Source organism: Triplophysa rosa, linkage group LG16 (assembly GCF_024868665.1).
Source record: "Triplophysa rosa linkage group LG16, Trosa_1v2, whole genome shotgun sequence".
In the NCBI taxonomy this organism is placed as follows: Eukaryota; Metazoa; Chordata; class Actinopteri; order Cypriniformes; family Nemacheilidae; genus Triplophysa; species Triplophysa rosa.
Genome location: NC_079905.1, coordinates 1,732,836 through 1,745,567, shown reverse-complemented (window position 1 = coordinate 1,745,567; position 12,732 = coordinate 1,732,836). Strand labels below are relative to the sequence as shown.

The 12,732-nt window shown below is 39.9% G+C and overlaps 1 protein-coding gene across 1 annotated transcript; it reads left to right on the top strand.

Moving 5' to 3' along the window:
- The first annotated feature begins 581 nt into the window (after positions 1-581).
- Positions 582-5,767, top strand: eomesa (eomesodermin homolog a). Its single transcript, XM_057354112.1, has 7 exons — positions 582-697; positions 1,322-2,161; positions 2,382-2,536; positions 3,345-3,466; positions 3,856-4,014; positions 4,102-4,163; positions 4,489-5,767. The coding sequence occupies exons 2-7, from the start codon at positions 1,458-1,460 to the stop codon at positions 5,264-5,266; spliced, it is 1,980 nt and encodes a 659-aa protein (XP_057210095.1). The 5' UTR covers positions 582-697; positions 1,322-1,457; the 3' UTR covers positions 5,267-5,767.
- The last annotated feature ends 6,965 nt before the right edge of the window (positions 5,768-12,732 follow it).

Genomic DNA, 12,732 nt, shown 5'->3' with positions numbered 1-12,732 from the left:
AATGAAAAATATATATAAATGCATGCTGTTTAAAACAGACTTAATTTAATATTTCTAAATAAAGAATCGCCTAGACCAGTCAACGTTTTACATTAAAATAATTTTTGGTTAAGAATTTAAGCGACGCCGTTTTGAATTATTCTTAATAGCGTTTATTAAATATGTGGTAACATAAAATTAATGTAAATATAGTTTTGAACAGGCTATATTTGTTGTTATTATTGGCGCAGGTTTTTTCAGGCACCTCAGGTGACGCGCGCACGCGCCCCTCTCACCTCCTTGTTGTGCACGCGCTCAAAACAATCTCCTGCACTTTGTGTTTATCGCTGGATCCGAATAAACGCTCAAATTAGACGCCACAAGACACTTTCAATTAGAAATACACACTAGAGCACAGGGTGGACACAAAACACATCAAACGTCTTTCATAGGGAAAATGTTTTTGGCAACGTCACGTAAAAATCTCACTCATATCTGAGCGTCTATGCGTTTGACTGAGAAAAGCAAACAGGAATTACGATACTTGTCGCCAACATCTCGGACGCGTCGAGAAGAAAAGAGGCAATTATCCGGTGAAGGAGGTAGAAATGCCCCGCGCACGTGCGGCGTGATTACCCCAAACACTCTGACCCGGGACTGAACTCTTTACCATTCACCTGAGAAACTCTCTCAGCATGCCAGTATCGAACTTTCTGTGGTAAGTAGATTCATTATGAGTCGCTTGTTAATGTTTTGGGTCGCCAAGTTCAAGTGTATTGAAATTAAACGGTTCTCGGGTCGGTCGGTAATTGTTTTGTTTTTTAGAGAATGGTGTCAAGACACTTAAAGGTTGCTAAGTGGGTTCGAGGTCAGCCTCGAATTAACACACATTATTTACCTGGAAACGAATTTTTTAATGCCATGCGAGGTTTTTAATGTGAACAAATTTACTTCTCGATGGTTTGTCAAAAACAATAAATAATCATGCTTGGTTGAATATTTTAAATGTAAAGTTATGGATGTTTCGCTTCCGAATAATGTATTCACTGGATAGGTTTTTTTCTCTCACAAAATTCTATAATTCAGGACGATTCAGTTATTTGCGCCATATAAAAAATGACAATCTACAAAACCACTTTTGGCTCTTGGTAGAGCTTTTCTTTTTAAAATACTGGAACGTCTTTCGTTAAGATAAAATGGAAGCTCTCTATTTAAGAATATGCAAATGATTTGTAGGGTACATGTAATTAAAAACGAAGGGGCAGAGCGGAGGAATGGCCGATGCTCCGCCCCCCTCGTGAGATCATATATAAACTCTCTCGAACCCCTCTGTCACTCACAGATTAGAGTCGAAAATTCGGAGGTGTCGCATCAGAGGTCAAGCTGAGGGGCGCACGGTGCCGCGTCCTGGTGTGATCTGCTTATTGAACTGGGCCTGCTTTCGATTGATCCTCATCTCAATATCCCTTCACTGAAGCATGCAGTTAGAAAGCCTCCTCCCTGGTGCATCTGTCAACTTACCCAAAACCTTCTATAACCTGTCCACGTCTTCAGAGAGCACCAATAACAGCCCGGGGTCAACGCACATCGAGTTCCAGGAGATGGATCGGACGGAACCCGAGCAGAAGAAGTTCTTGAGCGGTGGGACCGCGCTGCTGGATGAGGCTGAGAGTGAGACCTTCGCCGGGAATAAAGCGTCGGCGCCGGACGGGAGGAAAAGTTCTCCGGTGATCTCCAGCGGGGACGATGACCTCTCCAGCGCGCGCCGGTACAACATCGACGAACTGGGCACTGATCGCTATTTCATCTCGTCAAGCCAACCGAGCTCCGATGTCACCAATCCGTGCGCTCTCTTCCCGTACGGGGGTCAGACCGGGTCGGTGTACAGCGGCTCGAACGGCTCCAGGTATTCTTCGTCTCTGCATTACGGGTCGGTTCTTCCGCCCGCCGGCTTCTCGTCCGCCGTGTGCGCCAGTCGGAGTCAGTTTGCAAGCGGCTATCAGTTCGGACAGGGTCCCGGGTGCCTCTACCCGTCTTATCCCGGACCGGGATCCGGTTTGAGCTCGATGCCCATCCCGGGTTCGGGCTCGGCGGCGAGGGCGCAGGTTTATCTGTGTAACAGACCCCTGTGGCTGAAATTTCACCGCCATCAGACGGAGATGATCATCACCAAACAGGGCAGGTAAGTGAGTTCAGCTAGCCTACTAAAACAGAGTTAAACAATTTGACTTAGTAAAATATATTCAGTTGAACACAGGACAGTAATTCAGAGCATAAATGTATAATAATTTAGAACTTAAAATGTGAACACGAAATTAATGTAAAGCTGCGCATAAATAAAAAGAGAAATATTTCACCGTGTTGAGTTTCTATTCATTTTCGTTTTTATTTTTATTTCGCAGGAGAATGTTTCCCTTCCTGAGTTTTAATATTACCGGACTGAACCTGACGGCGCATTATAATGTGTTTGTGGAGGTTGTTCTGGCCGACCCGAACCACTGGAGGTTTCAGGGAGGAAAATGGGTAACCTGTGGGAAAGCGGACAATAACATGCAAGGTGAGAAAAAACTCGAGAGAAAACGTGGAAATAATTAACAGCATGACTGTCTGATTTATTGTTGTGCCATGAAATATGTGTTTCCCCGCAACATATATTTTAATCATTTTAATTGTAATACATAAGCTATATTTGTTGGTAACTAGAGGTGACTGTATAATCGAATAATGTTTGTGAATTAAAATATAAAATTGTATTTTTTTTAGTAAAACCAACATTTTCGTTTCGTTATTGATGCTGTTTTGGTATACTAATTTGTTAAATATTTAATAGCTAGTTTGGTACAATTAATGTTAAAATTACAATCATTTTTAATTAACATTCATTGTTAAAGAAACATACGAAAACGAACGAATTTTAATTTATAGCTAACTAAAATAAAATGTGCACACTTTTATGGGTCGCTATGATTATTATTAGGCTATTATGCGATTATTCTCGTTTCTTTTTTACTTTTGTAGCGTGCAAAATTTTTCACACTAGATCTTGTCATTGAGTTTGAAAATGAGTGTTTGCAATGTTTCCTGCGAAGAAGTTTCATACAACGTGAGCGATTTGCATCTTTCATACACAGAATGATGCTTCAAAACACGTGGGGGTGGATGTGTTATTCTTCTACGATTATTAAAATTATTCCAGATAAATAGTTCTTAGTCATAATCGATGTGATTTTCATGCAGGATAATTTAAGCACAACAGACTTGTTTAATTGTGTGATGTGAATGATTTTTCCTGTCCTGTTCAAGTAGACATAAATTGAATATAAGACCCAAAACGTTAATATTCTACATGTATATTTTATCTATAGGAAACAAAGTTTATGTTCACCCAGAATCCCCAAACACAGGCGCACACTGGATGAGACAAGAAATATCATTTGGCAAACTGAAACTGACCAACAACAAGGGTGCAAACAACAACAATACCCAGGTAAACAAATTTACTTATAAGGTACGGTGTTTATATTTGCATTAACAGCTACAAGCTGCTCATTTTTTTTAATGCTCAGTAGCATCCTACAGAATGTAAGATGCTTCCCAGCTTTAAAAAAAAATTCAAGTAACCCCACAGGTAAAGTCAGTTTCATGAAATAATACTGTAGAACTCTAAAGCAGAGAACTGATGCTTCTGGTCTATCTTAAGTGCAGATAAAAGTGTGTGTGGCAGGGATGTGTGTGTGAGTGTGTTTGTGTAGACTTCCAGTCAGTTCAGAGGTCTTCAGTGTGGCTTTGACACCTCCGTGCATCTATACGTCTATCTGCAAACGCTGGCCATAAACTCTGCACATACACTCATGCTCTGTGTGTGTGTTAAAATAGATGATCGTCCTGCAGTCCTTGCATAAGTACCAGCCGCGACTGCACATCGTGGAGGTGACAGAGGATGGTGTGGAGGACATGAGCAGCGAAGCCAAAACACAAACCTTCACTTTCCCTGAAAACCAGTTTATTGCTGTAACCGCTTACCAGAACACAGACGTAAGCAGAACCTGCAGCCACAGTCCCATACAGCCACTTCTGCTTTTTTGTGCTACTCTGAGCTCCTGGTGTTTTGTTTATTTGCAGATCACACAGCTCAAGATCGACCACAACCCCTTCGCTAAAGGCTTCAGAGATAATTATGATTCGTAAGTGTCTTCCAGACAACCGCCACTTTTCTGCACTTCTGCACCCAAAATGATAAAGACGCTTATTTTATATTCAAAACAGTCTTCGTTGTTAAATAAATAAATAGTTGAATTCATAAGCATGTCACAAACGTACATGCCCAACTTTTTTTCTTTCTTTCAAAATCCGGCCTGAAATAAACAACACCAACATTACGTTTTTGGGTTCTACAATGATAATTCTATCTCTCATAAACCCTGCCTCATTTTCTGTTCTATTCTGTAGCAGTTTGTATGAATAATTTGAATTTATTGTCTTTCTCTCATGCTGTGGTTTTCCTCTCAGGATGTACACAGCTCCAGAAAGCGACAGACTGACCCCCTCTCCTACTGATTCTCCACGGTCACACCAGATTGTACCCGGCGCCCGCTATGCCATGCAACCCTTCTTCCAAGACCAGTTTGTGAACAACCTGCCGCAAAACCACCGTTTCTACGGCAGCGAGCGCGCCGTGCCGCAGACCAACGGCCTGCTGTCCCCTCAGAGCGAAGACTCGGCCGCGAGCTCGGCCGCTGCCCAGCGCTGGTTCGTGGGCCCAGTCCAGCAAAGCGGAGCGTCCACCAAACTGGACCTGTCCTACGACGGCGAGTACTCGGCCTCCAGCCTGCTGCCCTACGGCATTAAGCCCTTGCCCCTGCAGAGCCCCCACGCGCTGGGCTATTACCCCGACTCTGCCTTCGCCTCCATGGCGGCCGGATGGAGCAGCAGAAGTTCGTATCAGAGGAAGATGACCACCGGCTTGCCCTGGTCGCCCCGGCCGAGTCCTCCCGCATACTCCGACGACCTGCTCTCCTCTAAAGACAAGCTACAGGACGAGAGCTCCACGGCGGCCCCGGCGGCCGCATCTTCGGGCTCCTGGATGGAGACCCCGCCGGCCCTTAAGGCGGTGGAGTCCTTGGAGAGCGGCGGATATGCGATGGTGTGCAAGAGGCGGCGCGTTTCACCTGGAGGTTCAAGTACAGACGCTTCGCCGACTATAAAGTGCGAGGACTTGAGCTCTGAGGAGTACAACAAAGAGAGTCATAAAGCAATGGGTTATTACGCTTTCTATACGAGCCCTTAAAGACTGCTGGTGATTCAGATCATTTATCAATTCTCTCTCTCTCTATCATATTTTGTTTGAAGTGATCTGCCCTTGTTGTGTTTTGAACCTTTTAATCTGCAGGTGAAAAAGCTCTGTGGACCCCAACCCCCCATACCCCTCCCCAACCCCCCCCCTGCTTGTTCAGTTTTTGCTTATTTGTGAAACATTTTGGGGTTTTCAATTCTCTTCATTTTAAAGCATGCCCTTAAATTCTGCTTTTAATCTTATTTTTCTATAAAACCTGATGTGTTTTGTCCCTTTTATTTAAGACTCTGTTGTACAGTATTTGTGCACTTTAGATTGTGATGTATCTTGTACAAATGTTCTCATGGCACTGTTATGAAGGGTGGAATAAAATGTGCTTTTCATACTTTCTGCGTTAAATTTTTGTACACATGCAGCTCTTTTATCAAGTTCTAATTTGTAATTCGACATGTTTGAAAATGTATTTATTAGAAAACAGTTCGTTTTATTTGATAAAAATAAATAAATCTTTCAACATGGCAATATTTGCATCTATCTCTCATGAAACGTCATATTTTTGTAAATGTTTTTGCATCCTTGACAAATAGTCAAATTGTCTTCGTTACAAAAAACCCTAAAATTTTCAGTCATCAAATTTTAAACCAAATCTAAATGTTAAACCATCAATTTATTACAATTCATTTATATTCACGTGATATAATAAAATGCTAAATAGTTTTGGTTTTAATATTTATATATTATATATATTAATTAATTTTTTTAACGAACAATATTCTCTAATCGCATTTTTATCGAAATATTACGATCAAAATGAATCGGCTGGTTGTTACTGTTGTGTTTTCTTCTGAGAAACATGAATCTTATCTTCACATCAAACCGCAAACGCACCACTGTTGTTTCCTAATTTAATTTCGTGCATTTCGTTGTTCGTTATCTGAAATATTAACCGTGTCGAGCAGGAGTTTTACTCCGGCGTTTAACAGTCTTTTCTCCGGAGTTATTTTGGATGATGGAGAGATTTCAGGTTAAGTTTAACGCGCTGTGACTTCAGTTCCTCATTTGCTCTCTTCGCTTCTGTTTATGGCCAAATATTTTCTCCGTTTGCAATAAAAGTGACACGTTTTTTCCTTAACTGCCAAACACATTTATATCTGTATTATGAGAATTATAACTTTATCTCGCATAAAAGCGCAACAGAACAAAACGTCCAAGAAGAATAAAAAATAATGTAAATAGCACCAAATGATGGTGTTTACTTGAACAGGAACAGTACTTTGTGCTAAATAAATCCCCGCCTTTTATGTTTCAACACTCTTAAAATCGAACTCATATTTTCTATAATAATTTACGGTTGCGTTTGTCCATATTCCAAGGATCAAAACAACAGATACATTTAGACAGACATAAAAGAGGGTTTGTTTTTATTTTATTTTTAAATAAAACCTATATATCTTCGTGTTGGGATACTGAACACCAAAAACGGGCTGTAAAAGGACGTTAAACTGGATCACAAAATCTATTTTAATACCAGCATCTTTATGTAGATGAATACAGTTAGGGGATCATTATGACACGCTCTGTTTTAAAAGCGAAGTCCAAAATGTTGACACGTGAAATTTTCTTAATCAGGTGGCAAATGATTTCCTTCCTGCTGTCTTGTTCGGAAGAAGCGCAATGCACGTGTGAAATTACAAATAAAATATGATAAACTTCCTGAGCAAGACGCACGAGAGATGGGCCTCGGATTTGGCATCCGTAATGAGAATCGGCCCCTCTCGGAGCTCGGCTCTGTCTGTCAGCTCACAATCCCTCTTGAATTAATTTCGATGCCGCGGTATTTTTAAGTCTAATGAATTCTGTTGTCAGACTTCTTGACAGAAAGCGAAGACTCCGACTAACTCCAATTAACACCTTCTAATGATGCTGCGCTCCTGATGGCGCGGAGATCATCTGCCCCGGGCGGGGGTACTGATGGGGGTAGCGGGGCTAAAAATGTCCCGTGCTCCTTCACCACCCGTGTCAGCGAATCCCAGACCGGATCACCGCGACCCGCCCCGCGCAGCGTGTACGAACTCCTGCCGGTGACGAGCATCTGCGCCGTGGAGAGCGCGGACGCGCGCGGCGGGCGGCTGTTGATGGCAGAGAAGCGGCGCGTTCACGAGCAGTTTCAAATACATTACTGTTGATGTCAGGCCTTCTCAAAGGAACTAGAACTGATCTGTCACGACGGAACAAGGCCTGACAGAAGAAACACACAGATCTCAGATCAGATTGAAAGTGTTTAGTGTTATTTTTTAAGGGCTGAGACAATGAGCTGCTCATATAAATATATTCAATTTTAAAATTTAGCGATGGCAAGTGCATGGGACAAAAACGTGAAGTTAATACTTGTTTTATGTGCATATCTATTGAAATTAATCTGTAAATAAATAAGCAAAAAATCAGTTACCAATAGTCTCAGAATGGCTAAACACGATTCATTTAATCAAATAACTAAATAACCATTAAGTTTAGCCCTCTGATAGATCTGTAAAAGTCATATTCATCATTCAGGATGTCAAGTTTGACCATTTCTCAAAATTGATGACAAAATTGAAAATGGCTGATGCAAGAGGGTATCACAGTGATCACTTCCTCAACTTCCTCAAAATCAAACGAATTACTCTTTTATGTTTTATATCCTGATTTCATAATTCATGCCTTTCCCAAAAATGTTTTCTAAAACATTGGTCAGATTGATATACTAAATGATGCAATCTCCTGACATACAGTGCCAGACGTGTTTTTCATTTTTCACGATTTTTTCACCTCTAAAGGAAAGTCTAATCCCTGTGTTTTGGTGTTATGTGAGGGAATTCCTCATGAATCGTCCTGGAGGATGTCTGATGGTTGGTTTAGCTAATGGATCACACGCACACATGAGCTTTGGGAGGACAGGACCTGCTCTTTTACAACAAGTCAATGGAGTGCGCAGACTAACAGGCATTACTGCATGACAACAGTAATCAATAGACACTTTACCTCCGCTCTGCATGTGAACGACATGACGCTCTCATCCTGAGCTATCAGACACCTGAAGGGATTTCCAAACATTCACTCCAGTCTGCTCTGACATGCACTGGGGCTGTTTGAAGCCCTGCGGTAAGATCCCAGCATCATGAAATCGAAGGATTCTGTAGGGAAAATATTAAAATACGCTGTATTAAAAAAAAAACATTTTGTCTCAAATCCACTGTATGCACATAATCATTAAGCAGATTCATATGATTTAAAATCGTCTCAGAGTCAACATGAAATGGCACGTGTAACGGAGTTATCTTTCTTTGTCTATTCAAACACAAAAGAAGATATTTTGAGAAATGTCTCAGTGGTTTTGTGTTCATACAATAGGAGTCAATGAGGTTCAATGTTGTTCGGTTATCAACGCTCTTTAAAATATATTTTTTGTGTTCTGCAGACGAAACAAAGTTTTGACAGGACACAAGGTGATTGATGACAGAATTTTCATTTTTTGGGTGAATTTTTCAGAGAAAAATGGCATTTTGCACCAGAATGAAGAAAGAGCTTAATACAAGTTTTTGTGATGTATTGTGGGACATTTCTCATCTTGAAACACCAGCACATGCTTATGAGGAGAGTTTTTGATAGGGATGTGAAGGCCAAAGGTCAAATTCACTTTATTCCGAAGGGGACCTTTCTTGTATAAAACCACAAACCCCTGTCAAAACCTTCATTGCATCAGCTTTAACTGACATGAAAATGGTTTTAGAAAGTAACTTACATATTATTGATGAACATTTTTTAACAAGCAAATTATTTTCAATAAATCCAAGAACGTGTTGAATTATACAGACACACCGTCTGTGTGAATTCAGACAGAAGGAGATCAGACTGCAAGATCAGTCTATTCTTGATGATTAGATTAAGGCACTCTGATTTAGTCAGATCTGAGGTCAGGTGTATTGTGTCGGATCGTGATCACACAATCACACAACTGCTCGTGTTTGTGTAGGATCTGCGTCAGTGGTGCATGAATAACAGTGTAGGGCCTGAATCTGTCCCCCGCTCAGACCTGCACTTAACACTGAATTGATTTTAGACACCCCTCACCGTCAAGGGAGGGTCCGGGTTCCACCGCTGGAGACCAACCTGAACCCACAATCCAAACACTAATGCACATACATTTTGCATGACACACATACTGGACACATACACATCTTTAAAATCAAACATTGAAGTGTTTTAATATGATCATAAAGTTGATTTGATAACTTGGGATGTATTCCGGCCTCATTGTGTGTGTTTAAAAACTATTTATATCTCTACAGTTTTTTCTTTAGTTTTCTTTACATCTGTCTTAGTTTTTAAAGAATGAGGGCATGACCCTTGGGTAAATTTACCACGGTTTTATTATGGTAAAAACATAGTAACTACATTTGTACCATGTGTATATCCATAGTTTATCTACTCTGTTTTTGTTATTGTTGCAAGACCACAGTAAATTTGTGGTTTTGCTACAGATAAATCCCTAAAACTATGGCTACTTAAGTAAAACTATATTAAACAAACGGTTTAAATGGTGTTCATGGTTTTAAATTTTTATAAGGGGATGTCAAAAAAACCTGTGAATGTTGACATCTGTTCAATTTAACATTCTACCAAGTTACTGATGAATTGTTTGATTTAACGCAGAGACAACAACAAAATGATACAATTTATGACTATTGTTTTGCACTGCAAGATTACATGCTTAGTTTTGTTCTATTCTATTGTTTCCCCTGCTGACCACGACCCCATTTTTGGGTCACGACCCAGAAGCTGAGACCCACTGCCATACAGTAGACACAGCCACATACTAGATTCAGAAAAGACAAAACCATATCATCATTCTGGATCAGAACGGTGGGTCGAAAAGGGCGCCCCCCTGTGGCTGTCCCATGAGACACACTGCAGCACTAAAGCTTCTGACATGACCACAAACAAGTTCCAGTGAAATGTGCGAAGACATTCATGTGTGTGTGTGCCTACAGGGAGTGTGTTGTCCGTAGCCGGCGAGCTGGAAAGTCGCCTTGGCTGAAATCAATGCACTGGCACTTTGAGGAGCGTCCGACAGATTTAGACGTCCCAATAGGGTCCAAACCGCTGGAAAATAAGAAAAACAACATCCCTCCATCCCTCCAGGAGTCTGGGGAACCAGGGATGCTACTTCTCCGTCACCCAGGGACTGAACGCAACACACTCGATAACCTCCAACCTGGATAACACGACTCCGCTCAGCACACACATTTTTAGACAGAAGTTAGAGGTATTATCGTGCAAAATAAACCCCAAACGGGTGATAAGAGGCTCCGGATTTACCAATGACAAAACTCCAGAAAGTTTATTTTAAATAATTGATCTTTTTTATTTCAATAAATCGCTAGCGAGCACTTATAAAATGTTTGGGTGTGAAATATTCCTAAACATCATGAGCACAGTGGGATAAACGGTCTAACTGAATGAGAGCAGATGGTGGCCCCTCTAGGGCTGAACTGTTGACCCTGATGGCCCCGGTTATGACAGACCTACAGCATTCTGGAGAACCAGAGGTTGAATTCAGTCAAAAACTGTGCTTTAAAGAACTAAATTTAGTAAAATGTCAGCATAAAATATGTAAAACATTTTTCAATGGGGTAAAAAATACACACATGCTTTAAAAAGTAAACTATTGTTTAAGATATACATTCTCTGGAAGTTTCCCCAAAATATTGACATGACATTTGTTTGTTCCTAATTAAAACTCAGATTAGGAAATTTATGCCCTTTTGTTTAAAATGCAACTGGGTGCATTTAAACAAACAGAAACAGAAGAGAAAGAACTGACCTTCAGTATAAACAGTAAAATAAATAAACATTAAAGCACCAACCGCTCGTGATCACACCGGAGGGTTTGACCTTGTTATAATTCAATTATACATCACTTTGGATGAGACCTTCTGTTAAACTGCTTCCCAGCCCAAGATCCAGTCCTACCGTTATAAAAGAAATAATGAAAATGCTCAAATGATTGCAGCATTTACTGTATTTCACACACTGAGTCACTGTGTGCGGTGGCTATGCGGCTGTTGGATTCCTTGTGAACTTTCTGCAATGGCGAAGATACTGTACCAACCTGTCGATGAAGTAATTATCACATTGAAAATAAACTGTGGTGTTGAATCTGAGCCAAAACTCAAATCTAGATTAAGACTTTCAGTTATGAGACCAAAACCAGGGCTACATCTATGTGGTTTAAAGTTTCAAGACCAGATTATGAATCTCATCTCTTTTTTCAGATCATTTCTATCTGCACCCTGCACACCAGACAGGTTCAGAGACATTCAGAGCTTAATAAAATCATTTTTATTGCTATTGAAACGTATTTTTTTACACTGTAATGGCGTGAAACCTTAAGACCCCTTGATTTTGTATTGATTTGAAGTTGTATTGACCTTTATAATAAATCTTAATAATAAAATATATTGATGTATTTTTATGCTATAACCAGTAAAATGGAAGCTTAAGGACATTTTAATTTTTAAAAACTGACCACACAACTGCCAAGGGAAATTTAGGAAAACTAAATTAGACCCCTTTTATCGTAAATTTTAGTAAACATTGGTCAAATCTGCAAGTATTCAGCGCAACACCGCATAAAACTTTTAGAAATTTAACAAAATGAAAAAAGAAAAACTCACCACGCATCCCTTAGATTAACCATCACCTGCAACAACCTTTATACACAGGAAGTAGTCCAGATAAAAGTCCCCCTTACAGGACATTCTTTATTACGCCACAGATCAGAAGCTAAGGGATTACTTCTCCTTCAGTATGGGTTTCTTTAAAACTGGGTTAAAATAATTGTCATAAAAATTGCTTTTTAACTATGGAGTGTAAGTGTCTGTTTAATCAGATTTTCTACACCAAAACTGCCCTAAATATTCAAAGGTGTGATACTTTACTTAAAATGTAAAATACTTTTATCATTTATTCACCCTCATGTCATGTCCAAACCGGTTTCTTTCTTCTTCAGAACACAAAAGATATTTTGAACAATGTTGATAATCAAACAACACTGAACCCCCATTGACTTCCATTGTGTGAACACAAAACCACTCAGACATTCCTCAAAATATCTTCTTTTGTGTTCCACTGAAGAGAGAGTCATAAACAGATTTTTAACCACATAACGGCTGACTTATAATAATGGCTGAATAATTGCTGACTTTTTATTTTTGGGTGAGCTGTTCCTTTAACACTAATATAAACCGTATTTAAAGCCGTAATTCACTTTATGTCATTATTTATTGATCATCATATAATCCCAAACAGCATTATTCCAATTTATCCTTTGTTTTTCGTATTGTATGGAGTTATTTGTAATTTATATTTTTCTCTACCTGAGTCTTATTTATTTAATAAGAATTAAGCGCAGTGGAAAG

Excerpts from the sequence above, each read along its gene's own strand:
- eomesa (XM_057354112.1), top strand. The coding sequence starts at position 1,458 with ATGCAGTTAGAAAGCCTCCTCCCTGGTGCATCTGTCAACTTACCCAAA. Across the intron at positions 2,537-3,344 it reads AGCGGACAATAACATGCAAG|GAAACAAAGTTTATGTTCAC; the intron begins GTGAGAAAAAAC and ends TTTTATCTATAG. Across the intron at positions 4,015-4,101 it reads CCGCTTACCAGAACACAGAC|ATCACACAGCTCAAGATCGA; the intron begins GTAAGCAGAACC and ends GTTTATTTGCAG.